A 21721-nucleotide genomic window follows, 5' to 3' on the forward strand; every position below is an offset into this window, starting at 1 on the left:
CATTTGGCATACCCATTAAATAAGCACATGGAAGATCCTCACACTCTCATGTGGCCATATAGCACCAGAAAGACTACAGCCTTTAAGCATAATTTACTTTTGATTTTTTTTCTGTTTTAAAAGGCACCAAACTGAACAGCTTCTTATTTTCTAACAAACCAATATACATACCACTTATCCGGTTCTGTACTGAAAACTTACATTTTTATGATTCACACACTTCATAAGGACCAGCTCCCTGTAAGCTCGCTTGGCATGAGTTTGGTTCTGAAATGGTCTGCTGAGCTTCTTAATGGCCACGTTTCTATCAAGGACGGCATCATATGCAGCACTGCAGTAATTACAAACACAGGGGTTATTCATCTTAGAGGATATCCTGCATTTCTCATGGCAAATTCCTGAGCCTCAAGTCTACTATTGCCTTTTTATCCAGTGGTAAAAATACTGGGGCAAAAGAAGGAGAGTTTCTAGTAAGAAAGAGACATCAAAAGGAAACACGTACCACCACATCAGCAGAAGACAGCATGCACCACCACTTCTGAACTCTAGTTCCATAGGAAATTAACATTTATTTTCAAGGGGTGTAAAAAAAAAAAAATTAAGTAACTTCAAATAAAAATACAATAAAAACTGGATGAGACAAAAAGTTATTTCATAAAGCAACTCTCTGTGCATTCGTGGAGCGGAGAGGCTTTTGCTTTTTCTGTTGTGATTAAGGACACCTTCAGCAAATGGCTCAATGAACAATTGCCCACTTTCATCTAGAATGAAGTTTGTATTTTCCTTATGATATTTCTAATGGAATCAAGTCATTTAATCATTCTTCAAGACGATATCATCCAATTCCAATAACATACCTAGAAATAGAACAATTTCACAAAATTTATTTACAGTTTCCCTCTGATAATGAAAAAATTGGTTATATATTCTTAATTAAAAATTTTGAACACATGAAGAAATACAGCTCTGGTTTGCAAAGTGGGCTTTTAAAGCTGGGCTCCTAAAATTCTCCTTGAACTTTTAAATGTTTTGCACAACCTTCAGTTATTTTGATAATCTTCATCTCCTATGAATTTGAACCACTTATTTTGGTGGTTCAAATTTGACTAACAAATTTGACTTCTACATTTCACAAAGCACACTAATTCTTACGAACGTTCCCAAATGGACAGTCCTTGGACCCTCTTCTTGATTTTCCATTCTACCAAGAATGAGGAAAGGTGTGACACAAGTTTTCTGCTACTCCATGAAGAGCCACAGTGTATTTCCCAAAAGATAAATCAACCAAACCACTAGTTCTAAAAATAATTATTTTTTTAAGCATCAGAGCAAATATTCAAAAACCTCTATTTTTTTCTTATTAATTCCTGCTTATTGTAGACATTCACTAACATTGACTTCCAGAGTCTTACTGACCAAGTACAGAGCAGAAAGCATGCAAGCATCAGGAGCTTAGTCACAAAGCCAACAAAAACGTACAAGTGCTCTAAATAAGTAAAAAACTGTTGGCAATGTAGGTCTTGGAAACCACACAGGTGGAGAAGACTAAGAAATATTTCAATTTCACTACTCCTGCATAAATAACACACCAAATACATCCCATAAATAAGAATAATTACTTGCTAAAGGTGATGAGGAGTTTCGCAAAGAATGCTTTAGTCCGCTGTTGACATTTGGGGCAGGACGGTGGGATTTGCCCTGAAAATATGTTCAGAGGGAAAAAAAAAGTTCTCATGACTGCCCTTGCAGGTATTCTGTAACTGTCAGGAAGTTCCATTTTAACATTTTCATAGTGAAACTATTTCAGAACGAAATGTTAATTTACAGAAAAAAAAGTAAACATAAATACTGAATTCCCCCAATTATCAATGCTGTGAAATGCCAACTCCTGCACCCAGGCACCATTACATGCTTGGAGGCCAACAGTCTGGAAAGCAGCTTTGCAGAGAAGGACGCAGGGGTCCTGGTGGTTAACAAGCTGAATTCCACTGATGAGCCATGAAGATGACCAGGGACTGCAACATTTGTAATACCAGGAGAGGCTGAGTGAGCTGGGATTGTTTAGCCTGGAGAAGAAAAGGGTCAGGGAGGATTTTCCGTATCTTAAGTATCTGCTGGGAGGAGTAAAGATAATGGAGCCAGACTCTTTCAGTTGTCCTGAGCAATCTCCTCTGCTTTGAACAGGTGGGCTGGACTAGGCGCTCTCTCACAACATCCATTCTGTCATTTGCTAATTTTCCAATTTGCTAATTTTCTGTCATTTGCTAATTTGTCATTTTCTTCTCTTATTCGTTAATAAGACATATAAATTTTATGACCCAGCTCAGATCACGCTAGGCACATGCAAAGATATTGCACTCACTAGTTAAAGCATATATGAAGCAGCTTAGGTGAAAAGGCTATCAAAGATCCAGTCTGACTTGACTTCATTCTGGCCAGAGTATTTCACTCAACTGAAACTCAACATTAGGAGAAACAAGGTGTGTGATTGATAGCCTAATAGTACGTAGCAGAAAGCAAACCTCCTGTAGCAACTGTCAGAATTGTGTCCTTCATTCTCGTTTAGTTCAGCCACAACAGGGCATCATAAAGGCCACAACTAAAATACCTCTTAATTCCATTAAGGAAGTGTTGAACAAATAAAATGCAAAGCCAAAGGATTTTAAAAAAATGTTGATCTTTCAACAGTTAAATATTTTGTCTTTATTGTTCATGGACATATATATTGCAAATATTCTTCAGCAGACAAATCTCTCAGCTAATCCATATTACTTGATTGCCCAACTTCTTTTAAGAAGAAAAGTCTGTATGAGACACATGAACTACGTAAGAGTACTTTGAATCATTTTAATAATCTTTTCTCATATTTTAATCTCATTACTTACATCATAAAATCACTGACTAGGAGTTAGAAACCAGTAACATCAAAGTTTGTCTGGGAAACCGTTTTCTCCAGTTTCCGATCTCAGTTTGCTTTTCTGGATTTTCTCTCTCCGTCAAAGTAAGAGATAAAAAGCATCAATCTAAAATCAGGAAAACAAAGACTTCTTAAGCTTTTGGCTTTTATGATCCATTCCCAGTCCTTTACATACCACGGAGGAAGATAAAACACTAAAGAAATTCTTTGTACAGGGATATTTACTTTGAGATACAAGGATCTTGACTGCCGTTCTGTCATTGTCTTCTATCAAATGGAAGGTGTCCAACTACTTCAAGAAGTCAATACGTAAATCCATTGCACTGAGTAAATTAATAGCACTGATGTTTTGTTTTTTTTTTTTCTATTCACCAGAGAGAAGCTTTTGTTTACAGACAGCCAACTATGCATTTTACTACAATGAAATTACAGATACCACATGTAGGTTCTCTCTCTGGTGCTTGCTACACAAAATCCTTACCTTGGAACACCAAGGTTAGTATTGATGATATATCAGCCTTCTTAAGACAAACTTCAGTCACTGGCAGAAGAGTGGCTGTATAAACAGGTGACTCAAGGGAGCGGGAATAAGAGAGAGAGAGTAATGAGTGTCTGCCAACTGCTGTGGAAAGGCTGAGCGTGAAAGTAAATTTCAAGCTCTCCAATAAGAGACTGGACTTGTTATCTAAAAGCCTGTGCTTCTTTCTCTGGAAACTCTATGATAACACCTCTTGCTCAACTATGAATTTATTTTTTAATTTATGCAGTTGCCCTATTTTTATAACAAAGACGATAATTCACCCTGGTCTTGTGATAAAATTATAGCTTTACTGCAACACGAGCTCAGAAAAATCTCCAAGTTTACTACCCCATTTCTAGCAGCTGTACAGACAGAAAACGCAGTAAATAAACTCTTTCCCTATAAATTCTGTTTATGGCTAGTTCGGCAAGGTAAATGTTAGTGTTAAAAATGCCTTTTTAAACTGTAAATAATTTGAAACAAACCTATTTAGCTGAGATAAAAAATTTTAGCCAGATGCAAATATAAATTCATCATTACCAAGAGATATATGTAATTATAGCTATTTAACAAGACTTTGCTGACTCCAGCAGGAAAAAAAAAAAAAAGGAAATAAATGAAACTCATTCTAGTCAGATTACACAAACCTAGATCATCCTTTACCACTAATACTGTGTGTGAGTTCAGACTGTAATGATCAATGAGCAATGCTCTGTTATCATACACTTGAAGAACCAACTAGGCATTCACTTTTATACCTATTTCAAAAAGCAAAGAAAAGCATTCTAGTTCCATGTCCAAGTTTACATTTCAATAGACATTTACCAAGTAAATATTCAAAATTATTCTTCCCATATAGGAATAATTCTTTTAATCAACAATGTAACTTAATGTTTATCACTTCCATTATATTCTACCACAGAACAGACTGTCAAAACCACAGAAAACATATATTTTTTAAATTGACTCTTAGAGGTGGGTTCCTAGGATAACAAATGGCAATTTTTGATAGTCTTTAGTGTCAAGATTCTTTGGATGGGGCACACACATCCTTTTCAAGATGCTTACCCTTTCTCAAGCCACGATTTCATTACAGTATTATTATTAGCGCTCAGATGACAGAATGGAAGGCCAGAACAGGAAGGGAAGCTCCCACCCTGCAGTCTCCCAGGGCAGGCTGTGAAATGAAGACTCTCAGCAATATCAGCAAACAGCTTTCTATGTTAAGAAAATCTCTTCACTGAACGTTCTAGAAATCCAAGGGACACTAAACGTTCCTCTTACCTATCAATACATACATATATTGCAACAAATACAGAATTCAAATCTTTCTGAAAAGCTACTTAATATTACACCCACTGTCTAAAGTGACAAACTTCGGTTGTCTTTGCCTTCCTCCAGAAAGACTCCAGCTGCAACTATGTTTATTACGAATCACTGCCATTTCTATCTGCATTACTTGATCCTTCCAAGTAAGGTAGTTTTGCCGCTGACATTAGCATTTTGCTTTATTTCCTTCATCCCAACACAGCAAGAGGGAAGAAAGCTGAAGCTGACCTTGTTGAACAAAGCACTGATCTGTGTATCTGAAATACTCTGGTTATTTAGTGCTGAGATCTCCATCAGTGGAAAGAATTGGTAATCTTGCAAATCACGTTTAACAAGAACGATATCGTTAGCTTATCCTCAACAATCACCACTGATACATGGAGCGGAACACATTCTATATACACACACAGATACACATCTAAACATATATACACATCTACATAAAAAGAAAAGCATAGATGGATGTATATACAAATCCTTTCCACAGTAATTTCTCTGAGTTCAAACTCCCTGGCCTTGGTTTCAGATAACTATCACTCCTGCACTTTCTGAAGAAGTCATTTTTAGGAATGACAAGAGCTAAATCTCTTTTTCCTGTATCAAGCAAAGTTTCTGTAAAAGTGGTTTATGAAACTTTAAATGTAAAACTTTTCTAGTGCTTTTTCTTCTCTCTTCTTAAGGTCTCATTTCAGGCAAGCACTCTAACAAAAGAGTGAAAAAGTTATTTTGCTTTAAGCAAATTTTGAAGTGTACTCTGGTAAGGCTTTTTTGTGTTTTTTGTTTGTTTGCTTTTTATGTTAACCTCACTTACCAATCCAAATTTTAGAATTAAATTAGACCTTCTCATTCTTACCTTTCTTTTTTCCCCTCCTTTTGACATGTAACTTCTGAGTTTCTAAAGGCAGACATTGATGTATTTCTATTTACAAACAGTGCAAATTCGTCTACTGAGTAATTACTTTTAAACAGAAAAAAGCCCACCATTATTTTTAGATTGAAAACTAAAGTTTTCTTTCTCCAGAAAGTATCGCTAAAAATAGTGAATGTTTTCCATGAACATGGTGTAAAAGAAAAGAATTTCATACTTGTACCAACATGCAGAAACGGTTTCCCCCAAACAGTACAAGTCAAAGGCCACTGTGATGAACAAGAGCCTTTGGAACCAGGCCTGTGTGCTTGGTTCCAAAAAAACCCCAGAAAATAACCAACATGACCCTAATGACGAGTTGTAGACCTGTTATCAGGAATGGCTACTCCACGCTCCAGATCAGCTCTACTGCTCCTTCAAAACGCAGAGAAATTCTCTGGTCTCTGAGACAATATTTAGAGCTGATGCTTAAGGAGACCAATACGGTTTCATAATGGATGAGCACTGCACTTTTCCTATTACCGTATACGGTTCCAGCTATCTGTTTTAAGTTTCCATCCACTCACAGCATCTTGCAATCAGCTGGAAACAGCTGGATTAGGAAATAAAAATCAAGCTGCCTCCCCAACTGCAACACAAGTCATGGCTTACTTTTTTACTATGGATGTTTCACAGAATAAATAAATCAGCCTCCCAGACCTTCTGTGAGCTTCCTCATCATGGCAAGGACTAACGATGGAGCTCAAAACATTCCTTCCTGCACTGCACGGGGCAGCAAAGACTGCTCGTGCTGAAGCGCAGCAGAGTCAAACACAGGCGTCCTGCCACAGCAAATGCCTTGCCAGCGAGGTGCTCCAGCTGGTGCCCTTTGGAGCCCCTTCACACGCCAAGGTGGCATGAAACCTAAGCAGCAAAGACAAAAAGAGAGGTCAAACTAAGCTGTCACTTCAGTGAACTTTAAACAGGAGCAGGTCCTCTCTTTGGGCCTTTGGGAATGTTGCAACCAAAGCAAGGTAACTCACTGCCAAATATTCAACACGTCATCTCTTATCCTGTGTTGGAATGAAGTAACATGAGAGAGGACAGAAGTGCTTGAATTGTTTGAGATTATCATCCTAGTCCTTGAATGAGAGTTCAACATTGCTGTCAAGATCATACAGTGAATTCTGTAATACTTAAACTTCAAGGATGTACCATTAAAGCTGGATAATTTTAAGACAAAAGTACAAAATGTGTGGCTCTATTTTACATTTCAGTGTTTAATCAGGAAAGACAAGTTTCTTTTCAAAGAAAACTCTTACATAACCAGGTCCACCATTCAGTGTGCACATGCTTTCATATATTTAATAAATTTATGGCAGGCAAAATCCAGTTAAAAACTGAAAAGACATGACTTGCTCTCTGCTTCCACAATACTCTTCATTTGGTGTACTGCACTAGAAAATGCTTGCTCTCAAACTTTCCTTGCAAGACATATGGTTCTGATACTGAAATAGAGTCCTCTAAAAATGAACAAGTTTATTGTCCAATCCATGTTATAGATTTTACATTTAGATATTAAATATTTGAGAACAGAGAAGAGCATAAGTGGCATATTTTGACTAAGAAATGTCCATGTCTCCTGTATAATTTCATTACAGTGTCACTGAAATTATTACCACAGCATTTTAATACAGGTTTCTTCACTACAACATACTTATTTTATTTCCCATCTTGCAAAATACAGCTCTTTAAAGGCCCTGGTTAAATGGAAATAGGTTTTAGTTGAGCTACATTTGTTCAGAAATCAGACCAAAGCTCTCTAGTTACCCACACATTAAACAAGAAAAGATGACTTTAAGAGGTTTACACACATTTCTGTTTGAAAATGTATGGAAATGATACAAAAAAAAAAAAAAGAAATAAGAACAGCTCACTTGTCCAGCTGTAACTGTGCTTATTGATATGGGAGTCAAGCAGACAAATCTCCACCACAGCTAGAAGAAACTACTTCAACAGGAATCTTTCCCCAGTCAGATCTGTGACAGTGCATGCCTAGATATTTGTGATCTTGAACTTGTTCAGAGATCCAAACACACTCATGCTTATTCTTAAAAAAGCAAACACAAAGTCCAAGCCCACAACTCAGTCAGTTCCTTTACTGTCGCACATAAAGGATTAGAACAGTATCATTTTCATATCCATGACATCTGCAATCCAATTTTGAATCCATATTACTCATTCTGATTACAGTACTACAGTCATTGTCTGAAATGTCAAAGCCAAACAGCCCCTTCCAGCAAAGATAAACTGGGAAGCACAACGAATTTGTATTTCTCAGGGCAACTAGACTGGAAAACTTTGCTGTGGTTTCTTTTTTGCAATTCCGTCATGCTCAGACAGCTCTTATCCATCAAACTTTCAGATGGGTGGTCTGAAGGAGGATGATCGAGCCACCATATATAAAACAATGTAAAAGAAGTTGCACAGAAAAAAAAAGGCAGGAATACTTATTTTTAGTAAAAAAAAAGTTCATTCAACATCTGTCACTGGTAGCTCCAAGTGTGCTATATTATAACTTTGCCAACTATACTACTGGATAAAACTGTAAAGTAACAAAGCAATTCACTATGTGGCAAAAGAAGCTACACACTTGGAAAACCACTGGGAAAAAGAGGAATCACAGACTGGAATCTACTAAGAAAAAGGAGAGTACAGTAAAATTTGCCCTCTATTAGTTGCTGACAAAATCTTCTGTTACTAGGCTGAACCTGCTCTGCTGATATCTTCTTTTAAAACAATTACACACATGAAAGTATCAAATCTGTTCACGTTAACAAAGTGCTCTTCCGTCAAAACCTCTACTAGTTCTTAAAGGTGACTATCCTCTCCAGCTCCACCACCACCACAAACCACAAGCCTGTGTATACAGAAGCTCCACACCTCGCACAGACCAATATCTATGGGCTGAGCTGACAGTTCAGATGCGCAAGGTTACGCCCTTTTGGCTCAGGTTGTACAAAAATACCTCCGTGACTCTCTAATCTGCAGTTTGAACCTCGATTTAATTATCTTTCTAATTACATGAGCTGCTGATGCCCTAACAAGAACTATTTCGGAATCCACTGATCATTTCTGCATGTTGATGCAAGATAAACTCTTTTCCTCTAGTCATTCTCACTCACCAAGATGGTGTAGGGACATGGTAGGAAAGGCCACGTGGAAACAACTATCTCATGGTTGCCAAAGTATGCTCCACTACTCACTCATTGTATGCTCAATGATTTACTGAAGCCAGAGCAAGGTAAAAAAATATGAAAAATGGATCAGAGCTGGGGGTGCCTGTCAATATTCAGCGGCAGAAAATACATGGGCAAAGGAAATTAAAGTGCGATTTGTAGTTGAACGATATTGAGCAAATGTTTGCCCAGCATTTGGAGAATGGGTATCAGACACCGAATCTGGCAGAGAGATCTCACACTCAGTGCTCCAAACTGTCAGCGGCGTATATAAACTTTGGACAGTTCACAAGTTGTGTTCAGCATCAAAGCAGCAAAGCCAGAAAAAGTTCAGTTTCCTCATTTAACGTCAATTTACAAGACTGGGGAAATACAGACACGGAGGCAGAGCCTGTGCACCTGGCAGAAGTTGAGTACTAGCACATTTAAACTGTCAGTCACGTGATAAATCTGTTATTTTTGAATCTACACACTGAAATAGAAAACAGCTACTATCTTCCATAGCCACCTCACAGTCATAATTTAAAAGACTTGCTGGCTTGCCTGACAAACAGAACAAAAGCTGTTGGTTTGGAGAAAAAGAAATACTATTTCACAACCATTCTTGCTGCATTTTTCAACTGATTAAAAGTCAAAATTCAACCAAGCTCTAAAAATGTATTGTCAGCATGTCATCATCTGCAATGTGATAATCATGGAAGGAAAAAAAATTCCATGTAAAAATGTTAACCCTAAAAGCCTGCTCAAATTCTAGTTTCCCAAAACTAACCCTGCAATCTCTGCAAGGCTATTCCAAGCAGTCCGAAGATCAGAGGTGCTGAGATGACATGTGATGCTACCCTGGGAGAGAAAAAAGTTAATGCTGCCACATATGTCACCTTTACCCTCCCAGCCGCAGGGCTGGTCGTCAGTCTGCCCCTGAGATGACACTAACTCAAACAACCCAGGCTGCTCTAGCTCATTCCACAGTCTCACCCATCTGGGGTAATTTCGTATCTACAGTCTCTCATACTGAGGGATGTCTCTGACACAGGCAAGATGCTAGCAGGTAACACTGATGGCTTGTAAGGATACAAAATGTCTTACCTGCTGTATAACAAGCCAAAAAGCCTTTGTTCCGCAGGAACGAAAATTAAAAATTTCTTAATTTTTTGAGTTGCCCTGTTACACCTGAAATTTCAAGATGTGGACACTCTGACACAATTTTAAAACGAGATTTCTGTTTGAATTAGAAACTCCACCCCTTTCTGTGGCTCATGATGAACTAGCGATCCCAGAGCTATAAAATTTATTTCCAGTTTGTAAATGGGCACCAACCAATTTTAAATGGAAAAGTGTAACACCATGAATCCCGAAAAGAATAAAAGAAAAAAAAAAAACAACAAAAACTCCTCGATGTCCTGTTTGTCACTTACTTTCACTCCTGCTTTTGAGTCTTCCTCCCTTCTGCTTCTCTTCCTAACTGCCTCTCTTTATTGCCAACTCTTGCCCATTCTGGTGAGTTTTCCCACTCATGTCATGCCAGACATGTCTCACATTGTTCACAAACTTCACCTAGGCTTCATACACAATCTCTTGTTTCATATTGTCTTTCTATTTTGCACAACTTCTGTTATATTCCAATTTTTTTGGCTGTCACTTTTTTTTTATGATTGTCTAAGGACAGTAGGTCTTGGGACAAAAGACAACTTTTTGCTTTCTGTAAAGCAAAAAGTTTTTTCTGTGAAAATCTGTAGACCATATTAATATCAGAGGCTAAATATCAACAGCACATGCTGACAAACTGAATTATGTGAGCTGCATTTCCTTCCAGATTGGCTCTAGTTTTTTTATTTCTGGTTCCATTGCTTCTTTGTTCTGATACCTGCCATTTTATTTGGATGCTCTGTCCTGTAGCCCTGCCTCTCTGATTCCATATGGCCACAGTTATTCTCCTATCACAGGAGTAACCCCTTGCCCCTACGAGGGAACAGGAGTTTTTAGTGCAATCGCTCCCATGCTAAACACATGGTAATCAGTGATGACAATGCAACAGTCTTCATTTCAGCGGTGACAGGATTTCAAGCGAATGAAATAAAAGGAAAAGTCAGTTAAGGAATGGCTGCACTGCACTGCACTGACAGTAGTTAATGTCAACCCTGATTTCCTCTGTGATCCTAAATTTGTCTGCGACTGAACTCCAGGTGGACAACCTGACACAACAGGAGAAGCAAGGAGAGTCTTGAAAAAAATCTGATATGTGGCAGAGCAGCAGTGAGAAAGAACGAATGTGAAAAAAGAGAGATCAAGGAAGTTTTTGATGGGATAGGAGCAGATAGGTGCCTGACATCTGTAAAAGGGAGTTATCAAATGTTACTGTCTGATAGCGAGAAGTGTAAATTAAATTGAGTTTTTAATCCACCAACATAGAAAGAGCTTAAGTTACACAGACATCAGTTACTTCTCTGCAGCCACAGAATTTACAAACAGCTGATAAATTTTTTAATGGCTCTAATAGGATCATAGATGCTTATCCAGTCATGGCTATGAACAAACCTGCTCTACACCTAAGAGTTGGACTAATCCAGCTGAAAATCCTGGGTGTCAACACTCTCAAGTGAGGCTGACAGTGCCTTTACAGTACTATAAAACAGTACAGTACAGTACAGTTTATGATCAAGTAAAGGCTTCACAAAAACAGGTTGGGCAGAGATAGTTTCTACACCAACTTACTTTTTTTCCATAAACTTGCAGAGAGAAAATTTTGAATAGATTTTGCCTGCTTAGCTATTGCATTCATGGAAACTAAACAGGTTCTTTAAGGAGAAAAGAAGAAAAAAGGACAGTCAGAAATATGGGCAGTCTGAGTACTGAGAGCCTGATCTCTTTGCTAGGAGAGCATACTATGGCATGTTTTAGTACATATCGTTCGTGATTACCAAAACCTAAATTACATTTTAGATTTCTGTGTACTAGCAAAGGGAGATGAAACACGAGAAGACAAACATGAAGTATGAGGTGACTTCCTGCCTAACGGGAATCTCTGCAGTTAGGCAGAAAAAGAACATTACAAAAAAGAAAGAGAAATATTTTTTGTTAAGTAATTACATGTCAGACCTTTAAAAAAAAGATACAACAATAATTCTTGCTCGAATATCACATCTCAGGTATCCCTGTCATATAAAAATGTGTCTTCATCCTGCCTCAGGCACCTTCATGCACTGCTACTGGATATTTACCATTTTTTTTTCCTCTTTCCCACTTATGTTAAAGATAGTAGTAGTAGGTAGAAGAAGTTGTAAGAATCAGAGCAAACATGGAATAGAAGCTGCTTGTTTTTAAAGACAATTAACTCATTTTTCAGATGCGTTATGTATAGTTTGACTTATGGCAGCTGCTCTCTATGATCCTAAGGGCAGCCTCCTACACGCCCAAGCTAAGTTCTTTGTTGAGTCATTATGCAAGACACTGCCTCCTCCTCTCATCCCATATCCAAGCAAACTGTCTATTTAATATGTAAATTCTAACAATATCACCTTAAGAAAGAAATCTGATCATCTTAGATAAGGAACTTCACTCAATATTCTGGAGCTCAAATTCACAGAGATACTCAGTCTTTGCTGTTCCCACTGGGAGTCTCTCAGCACCTTAAAATTCACGTGCTGGTCATCCAGACTCCAAACATAACTGGGAAATTTGCTATCTTTTGAAGAATCAAGGCATAGATACATCAGAACAACAAACCAGTATCTGCTGTTCCAGGTGCGTATCAGATGGTTATCAATGGCTGTGATAAATAAGTGAGTCCCAAACAGAACTCCAATTAAAGTTTACAATTTATTAGGCGAATAGAGGCAAGCAAACAGCGCTGGGTGCGCCAGGAGTCTCTGCTCCACCAAGACGCACACCTGCCGTAGCAGTTTTTCTTGTATTTATACAAACATACTCATAACCCCCCCCCAAAAGGTCAACGTCTCCCAGGAAATCATTTCCATAGTCCCCGCCTCAGGATCCGCCTCAGGCTCCTCCTTGACACGCCTTTTGGTGGTTGTGGGCAGGGGTCTTCAGGATGAAGGCCGGAGGTCTAACTGAATACATACAACTAAATTTTTGGCATTTCAGAACAACAAGCTGGAAAATCCAAAGAATATTATAATTTGAATGGAAATTGGTAGTTGGAGAAGATATCCTGCAATGTACAAATGAGTGAGGTGTGAAGCCTCCTGTGAGTTTACTTATGGTATTTCAACTTTTAAGAACTTCACAAAGTGAAAAAAAAATCTGGCAATAGTTTAAAACACTTCCTCTCAGGAGGAAAAAAAAAATCTCCTCAGGTGTTGCTATTGTATGAGATTATATTAGCACTGGGAAACATCAGAGAATCTGTTTAAATGGACATGCTCATTTCACTAGGAGTACAGTAATAGTTCACACTATGAACCAACAGCTATTTTCTACATTACTCCCGCACAAAACACTTGTAAAACTTTCTAAAGCTTGTCTTCAAAAAACTCCTCGGGAGTGGAGTGCCAAAGCACATCAGCAAAGCGCACAACAGCATGAGAAAGAGAACACAAGCTGAACTAATGGATAGGATTTGGAGAATCCTTAGCAGAACAGAATAAATCCACGGTGCCAGCCGACAGAGCATTAAGCACAAAAACTCTGCGAGATGTGACCATGTAACTGAAACGCAAGTAACTGACCTCACAACACACACTCCGTACTGACCCACAGGAGAGACTGGGACTGACAAAATTAACCCTGCCGCTCCCTTCAGGGCCACTGAAATTCCAGGCATATCTGGGTACATGGTTCACTCCATTTTTCCTCTGAATGTCACGTATTCTTTGTTTTCTTCTGAGGAAAATTAGTGATCTGTCCTACGGTGAGGACAGCTCTGAACTTCAGTGGAACGATGCCAGTTTATACAAATGGAAATGCTGACCTCTATCAAGGAATACAGTATTTCAATTCAGGGGCACAGAGAAACTAAACCAATACTAATGGGACAGCAGGGTCACGATGGAGAAATATATTGATCTCTCAAGAACTTTAATGCAACAGTATCCAGCTAAACAATACAAATAAGGTTGTGCATTAACTGTAAGACACTGAGATGTCCACTAGTCTCTGTCTCTTTTCCACCACATCACAGCAAAAGCATAGAACTGTTCTTCTTTGATCAGTGTGGGCTCAGAACTGATTATGCTCAGAAGTGTCAGCTCCTCTTTTCTATGTTTTTTTTACTATTATTCCCATTGCAATATCACTTTAGAACCTTATACTCAGACCAGGAGTCAACTGTGCTACGCAAAACCAGAACTGAAGGATAACCATCACACAAAACAGCTCAAGTGTTTTTGCAAACTCAAAGATCTGATCCTCTGCATCATTTACAGGCATGTTCCACACAGAAGGTAGTCATATTAAATTAAAATCTGTTTTTAAGTGGTTCTACTGATTGGCTGTGTTAATATCTTCACTGACCTCCACCAGAGACCTATGGGATAGAAGAGGTTTCCCTACAATAATTGTCTTAGTATATATAATACATGATCATATGGAGAATTAGAGGACGTTTTAGCAAACTCCATCCTAACAAATCTTCCATTACCAGTATCACGATACAACAGGACACTTCCCAATGTTAGTTCCAAGGAGAACAGCAATGAAAAAGTCTTCATACTGGACATGGTGTGGAGGACAATATCTGTCGCAGTCCTCTCCTGGCCTTTGAACACTATAGGAAATGGTTGACTCACCATGTCTGGAGGTATTTAAAAGGTAGGTGTGCAGATGTGGCACTCAGGGACATGGTTTAGTGGTGGACTTGGTAGTCTTAGGTTAATGGTTGGACTCAATGATCTTAAGGGTCTTTTCCAACCTAAATGAGTCAATGGTTCTGTAATTACTTTAGAGAAACAACCAGCAGTTATATAAGCTGCAACAAGCACCACTGAAAGAACTCCATATTCCTTAAGATTCGACCATCAAATTACAATTAAATCAGCAAAGGAGAACCTATGGTAACCTTAGGTGACATAGCAAGCTACCAGTGGATTTACTGATCCTACCTGTTACAAGGAACACAAAAAGACTCTGCAATCTTCTTCATATTCAGGCTCAAAGATGTAATCAAATCACTAATTAAAAAAACTAAACAAAAGACACAAAAAATTGCCCAATTTACTACTTCAAGAATATATTTATAGTCTCCTCTATATCTACAGATGAGATACCTTTCTAAATTTACTGAAGAGCTGCCAGGACTCTTCAAAACTATCCTCAAACCATCATTCCTGCTCCCATACTCTCCCCCTGAACATTACTCCAAGACACAAAAAATTCTTGCATAAACTAGATAGCATAAAGCACTTCCCAGCTAACACTCCCCTGGTCCAGCTGACATCCCAACATCCCATAGCATGAAAGCTTGTCTTCACTAAGAAAAGAGCAAGACAAACATTCAGGATTTCAGCTGAAAGATGTCATCAGACTTACCTATTTGATACTCACCCAGACAACTTTGTCTTCAAAGCTAACACATTCTCCTGATAATGAACACAGATATAGGCACCAATGTGGACATAAACCAGGCCAAATGCCTTCATAAGCTGCTTCTAAGATTTTAATTACTTGTATCCTCAAGCCTGTAAGTGATGTCTTTACTACCTGCCATGGAAAACTGGACTTCACCCTTGCTTTCATCATAAATTCAAAAACTATCACAGTCCCTTCAAATCGCTGTTGAAATATTCCTATACAACATCATTTTTCTAGACATCACAGGCAGTATCAAAAATATCACAGGCAATATAAAAAATGATAGCTTGCAAACCACAGCAGAAAACCTACAGATCCAACTGCCTTGCTTGCAGGCAAAAAGTATTCATTTAAAACACAAAGAAACACCCACTCCAACATCAGCATATTTCTTTTGATTTTCTGGAACATAAGAATTCTTCTCCCTCCACCCTCGTCTAAACCATCTGCACCCGCAGGCTGAAAGTGACCTGTCTCTCTCCCTCTCCCTTGCAAAATACAGTAGTTGTCAACTCCTTTCTAACATTGCAGAGGGCTATCAACTACCTCTTCTCTCAGTAGTTTAGGTGGCACGTGTCTAATTAAACTCAGAAAACTATTCTCAACTTTTTTTACCTTTGACATTTTCTGCTTCTATCACAGACTTGGAGATCAATTCGTGTGGTTAGAAGTCTGCGTGGTTTTTACTACTAGCTTGGGTCTAATAAACTACAAGCTCTGTTTCAGCCCTGTCCCATTGTCACCATGATAATTTTATGCAAACACACCCTATGTAGTCTTTCTCACAGATGTCAGTGCGACATACAGTGAGCAAACCGCCTACATTTGCATTAAGAGTAGTTTTTGCAGAGTGAATTGGAACTTCCCTGCTCAAAAGATTCCAAGCAGCTTTTCTTTCCTCCTGCCAGCAAAAATAATTTTGTGAACACAGTTAACACAAATCCTACTGAAAGCTCCCCTAATTAATTTCCAAAGATACCGAATGCACTACGTCTACAGCCAATACCACTTTCTCACTAAATTTATAATTATTTCACATGAGCACAATGACAATTGTAACTAACACTCACACCATGTGGCTTTCTACTTTTCACATAATTTTAATCAATTATCATCCTCTGAAGACCTTAATATCTTTACTTTAATGCTTCCATACAAAGAAAATTATTTTGTCTTTGCTGTAATTTTCAGAATAATCAAGAGAAATCAAGTCCCGGCTTCTTTCATAACCATATTCCCTGCTTCCCATGGCTGCTTCTGTTCCACCATATGAATTATTTTCCACTGAAATTCTCCTGCTTGCATTGACATATATTTATAGAATTGTATGAGAAAGATTTCAATATTCCGTGACTTTACCTAGGAACCCTGCAACACTAGCTTCCAGAGCAGCCTGAAAAACATCACCTCTCTCCTCCATCTCCCTCTGCCTCTACAGTTACCTCCTGGGCTGCAGCCAGTTTGCCTGTCCAAGCATATCTGGCAAGGTGCTAAGGCAGCCAGCATGCTGGGCACGTGGGGTCCCACATCCAAGTTAAGAGGGAGGCTGTTGCTAGCAAGTGGAGTTTGGTCCTGATGTTAATGCTGAGGCAGTCCTTGGCATGGAATATCTTGCACCTGGTTGGTACAGAAAGATTTGATGTCAAATTATTGAAAAATGTGTTATTAAATAGGTCCCTTTTTCTCAAGATATGGGAATTACAGTTGTGTGGTTGAGTACTACACAAAGCAGAAAAGTCAGGAGCAGCTCAGCTCTGCCAGCACGGGGAAGACACCATGGACTCCACTTGCCAAGCTGCAAAAATGTAAACTAGTCAAGAAACAGGACACTGGCTGCAGCTGCTGGCAGCAGCTCAGTCTTCAAAGGGTAGCTAGCATTTACCAATGATACGCTACCTTTATCACTCCATAAAACCAGATGTTGCTACGCACTAAAGCTGTCTCCTTTTACCTACAATTATCCGGAAGGAAAATCCAGAAATACTTCATGCTGTGAGAAGTCCGAGCCTAAACCCCTCTGAGCTATCTCACATGTCTGCCCTTGGTAGAGCAAACAAGCAAAAATCACCCCTTCCGCTCCGATACTTCTGCTAATTCTGGCACTAAGAGACGGAATTGCATTCCAGATCTGCTATGCTTCTCAAGCAACAAGTCGGGAAGTGTGAACAGAGCCACTGGATCTAAAAGAAACTATGACCTAGGTTTTTCCCCAGTGTTTTCATAGAGGGGCTCCTCATAACTATTCCTTGCAAAAGAACAAGATGAGCAGTGCAAAATATCTCTCCCACCAGATCCAGCAGCACTCCACAAATAGATAGTTTTTCAGCACGTTATTTCCCTTAAATTAATTTTCTTTTTCTAGATGTAACCCTATATCCACCAAAATACCTATGGTTTCTAAACAGTTTCTATTTAAGTTTACTATGAAAACTTATTACTGTATCATTATTATTATTACACAAGTAGAAACTTACACAACTGAAGATTTTTTCATCATGTATTGTCTTCCCTTAGCTAAACTACATATACGTATCTCACGATTTTTTTCATGAATTTATCACTTCACCATTGATTCTTCATGCTTTGCTCATGGTCTGCTAATGTATTTCTGGTAAATTATGCCTCATGACAGGTAGATTACTGCACAACACACACTAAGCAAAAATGCTCGTTATCATTATCTATAATGCTCGCTATCACGTAATACTTCTACATCTGTATCACCAAACTGTAAAAGGCATTTTAAGGCCTCTCCATGCTGCTCAGCCAATTCAGGGGCTTTGTGTTAACTTTCATTTGAACTTACTTGTTTTCTGATTTGATTTTCTTTCCGAAGGCATTCTTAATTTTTGCCTGTCAACTCTTAGCGAGAAAGATAAATTCACGGGATGTTACTGATTTTATCTAGCTTAACTACTATGTTTTTTTGCGGCTCATAATTGATCATTACAGCAATTCAGTTGCGGAGGGGTTCAACAAAATCTGATTTTCTTCTAAAACAAATAGAAGATAATAAGTAGGAAGAAAAAACATCTGTTGCTATATATGGAAGTGGACAAATAGTGCAAAATGAACATTAATAGTACTCAACACAAAGTATGTTTCTTGCCCAAAGCTGATTTTAAACTAACCTTTAGCCCTTTTGTGTTCAGGATGTGAAACAAAGTACTTGATCATTTAGATCAATCTTTGGACTCGTGTGGCCTCAAAGTATACCAAGCACTGGATGGTTTGCTAATTGTTGTTACACTGATAGAGTGTCAATGCCAACGATCCATGGAAGCCCGCTTGCCCCTAGATTAAAGGAACCTGTTGCTCTACCACTGCCTCCACCTGTAAGGTGCACACACTGCATCAAAATAGAAAACAGCAGTGATAAAGATGACAGACAGAATTAGACTTCATCTCTGGTCAAGTTAGAGATAAAAGATCATGTTAGCTACCCTAATGCCTTGTAACTAAACAGGTAACAAATGCCTGCACAGAGACATTTAAATACAAACCATGGAAATTTGAAAGCCATCTCTAAAAATGCAAAGGCAAAAGCTAACCAAGATATCACAACTTTTGAACATAATAATTTCGAATTCCATAAGCCTTTTGTATTATTTAGGAGAGCTACTGAATTTGTGTCTTTTGTTTGCATTTATTCACATCACTGCAGTGTCTCCTTTGAGAAATAAAGGAAACATTAGCAGTTACCTCAATTTGAAAGGCTTCCGTTCTGAATACTTGAGAATGCTATGGGATGTGACAAGTTTCTACATTGCTCTCAGTGACTTTTACTGTACAAAGACTAAAATTACAGGGTTTGCTTGGGATATTATTTGCACTGCCTCTGGAAATAGCACCACAGTTGTCAGTTATGATGAGATCTTTCTCCCGCTTTCTTGTTAGTTACATTTTGCTATGTGGAGAAACAAACCTAGTGCTATCATTCTCACCAGCAGGAGAATTTATTAGCAAACCATTAGGCTCCTTCTGCCTGAGGATGTCTTCTGCCTGACTGTTATTTTTGCAATTTTAGACAACGTCTATGACTAGCACACTGTGAAGAAATGCAAGAGGCAAATCCTCTTTAAAAGCATAAGAGAAACTGCTGATACTTACCAAACTATTCCCTGAGCCCCAGAGCCAATAGGTTTCAAGTTCTGGTAGCGTTTGAGAACTGTGAAGGTCGAGTCACCTACTTCCACGCTGTAGAACTGGTTGTCAACTTTGCTTTTGCTCATGTTGTAATGTTTGGCAATATATGACACATCCACTTGTTTCCCAAATCCCTGTAGTACAGAAGAAGGGAAGGGGGAGGGAGTGGAAAAAACACAGAAAGCAAGGCTGGTAAAACATCAGAATACTGATAAAACACAGTCAGCCTAATTCTCCAATATAAATCCTTCACATTTTAGGCTCATTGTCATAGATCTACATGAAATTCTCAAATGCTCTCAAAGACTGTATCAAACCCTCTTTCACCCAGGAAGCAATGATAAAAAGCCACTGATTAAAGAAATCTAGTGACTTCTCCAGCTGATGTTTGTGACACAATTACTCTCCACTGCTGGTCTCTCCTTGCCATCACTGTTGCTTTCTAACTACTGGCTTGCACATTCATGCTGATTCTGCTCTCACTTGTACTGCAATAAATATCTTATTTTAAAACAAGAAGACTTACATCAGTGTAGAAGTCAAGAGACATAGGAATTAGGCTTTTCATCATTGGTCAGATAGAGCAAATAAGATGATCTTTGAGGTCCCTTCCAACCCAAACCATTCTATGATTCTATGATTCTATGAGCGCTAAAACTTTCCCTGAGCATATGATAAAGGCCTTGAGAACCTTTCACCAGGAGTTGCAAAAGAAACAGAGACAAACTGTGACCTGACATTGCTCGGTATCATGGAGAGTATCCAGTAGCTCAGGAGATATTCCCAAGTTCTGGGTTCCTAAGGATAGAAGTTTTGCTCCTATGACCTGACAAAAGCATTAGTCCTACGCAAAGGCTAATTTTCATGACACAAAGTCGAGTTACTGTGAACTTTCTATGCTTGCATTGAAGCTAGCACTGCAGACCTGTAACCTCACCCAAATTTGTAGAACTACTGTGCAGAAAGCTACTTTATAACCATTTGATGACTACTAGTGAGCTGGGTTTCCTGAAGACTATGGAGCAAAGTATATAGTAATTTGAGATAAAAATTAGAATTTAGTGTTTGTAATCTAGGATTCTATACTACCTGATGCTGAGCACAGGATGCAAAAGTTCAACGTATTACAACAGATCTGTCCTCAAGTAGTTGGCAATTCACTTACAGAAGTCAAGACTTTTCCAAATGCTTTCTGTAAGGAGAAGCACAAACGAAACATACCTCTCTCTGCCTATGCATTTATTTTCAGTGCTCACAAACACAGCTTCTAAAGTTTCTTATTTGCTCTATTCTAAACTCTTTTCCCCTAAAAATCTATATAATAATCAATCGTGTTATGTGACTAAGGACTACTAAGTTCAATTTTGATGGAGCAGGAAAAAATGTAAAGTCGATTTGGTGAATATTATTTTTTCAATTTAGAAGGACATCATTCCAGTGTTCCACAAAGCTGGGCATTAAAAACAGGTAACTGACCTTGCTGAGAACTTAGATTCTCAGGTTTGCCTTAGGATAATTAATGTTCTTTTTTTGTCCATTATCTCACTGGAAGGCCCATTGTCACTGGACAGCATCGGTTAAACCTAACCACCTCATTTAGAGACTTTGAAACATTGTAGTAAATGTAGCTGTTCATTCAAACAGAAAATCTCATTTCAGAAAAGCAATTAGAAACATTACATTTACTTGTTAATCAGACACAGGGCAAGGCTTTTTTGGTTTTTTTTCAAATGCAGGAAGTGAGAGATTTGTGGACACCAACATAGTGCTACATTCAAGCTTACAGAGAGTGAAATGACTCCGAAAGAGTTTTGAATTTTTCTCATCTGAAGAAAGACAGACTGCATCTGATTCACATTGTGTAGCCTTAGTCTAAAAACTCCTTCCACTATGTGAAGAGAGGTGCATAAATTTGGCTAGCTCAGCTATTCATACGAGACCTGGAATCGAGAGGCTTTATTTTAATAATATGCTCCGGATAGACAGGAAATAATCACAGCTCCCTCTGGCTAGACCAACACATTTGCAGCGTGTTTTTTTCTGATGTCATTATCAGAACAACGCAGACGCTATTCAGCATTAACACCCGTTACTCTGAAACCAACATTATATAAAGTGTTGGCATAAAAATTGCATTCCTTAGTGGGCCTGACTTGTAACCAGCTCCTCCGGAAGTACAGATACAGCGACTTTTTCAA

The 21721-nt window shown here is 38.5% G+C and overlaps 1 protein-coding gene across 4 annotated transcripts in view; it reads right to left on the reverse strand.

The window, feature by feature from the left end:
* Positions 1-21721, reverse strand: part of MAPK10 (mitogen-activated protein kinase 10) — a 92069-nt gene that overhangs the window by 59085 nt on the left and 11263 nt on the right. For 2 of the 4 annotated variants that reach the window (XM_086611284.1, XM_086611283.1), the window contains exons 2-3: positions 19488-19657; positions 202-331 (exon numbers count right to left, since the gene is read on the reverse strand). In XM_086611284.1, coding sequence (XP_086467410.1) covers positions 202-331; positions 19488-19657 — 300 coding nt within the window. Of the gene's footprint in view, positions 1-201; positions 332-19487; positions 19658-21721 lie in introns of those variants that run through there. The other 2 variants (XM_086611286.1, XM_086611285.1) reach the window with 1 other exon arrangement.

This window comes from Tauraco erythrolophus, chromosome 5 (genome assembly GCF_009769465.1).
Source record: "Tauraco erythrolophus isolate bTauEry1 chromosome 5, bTauEry1.pri, whole genome shotgun sequence".
Lineage (NCBI taxonomy): Eukaryota > Metazoa > Chordata > Aves > Musophagiformes > Musophagidae > Tauraco > Tauraco erythrolophus.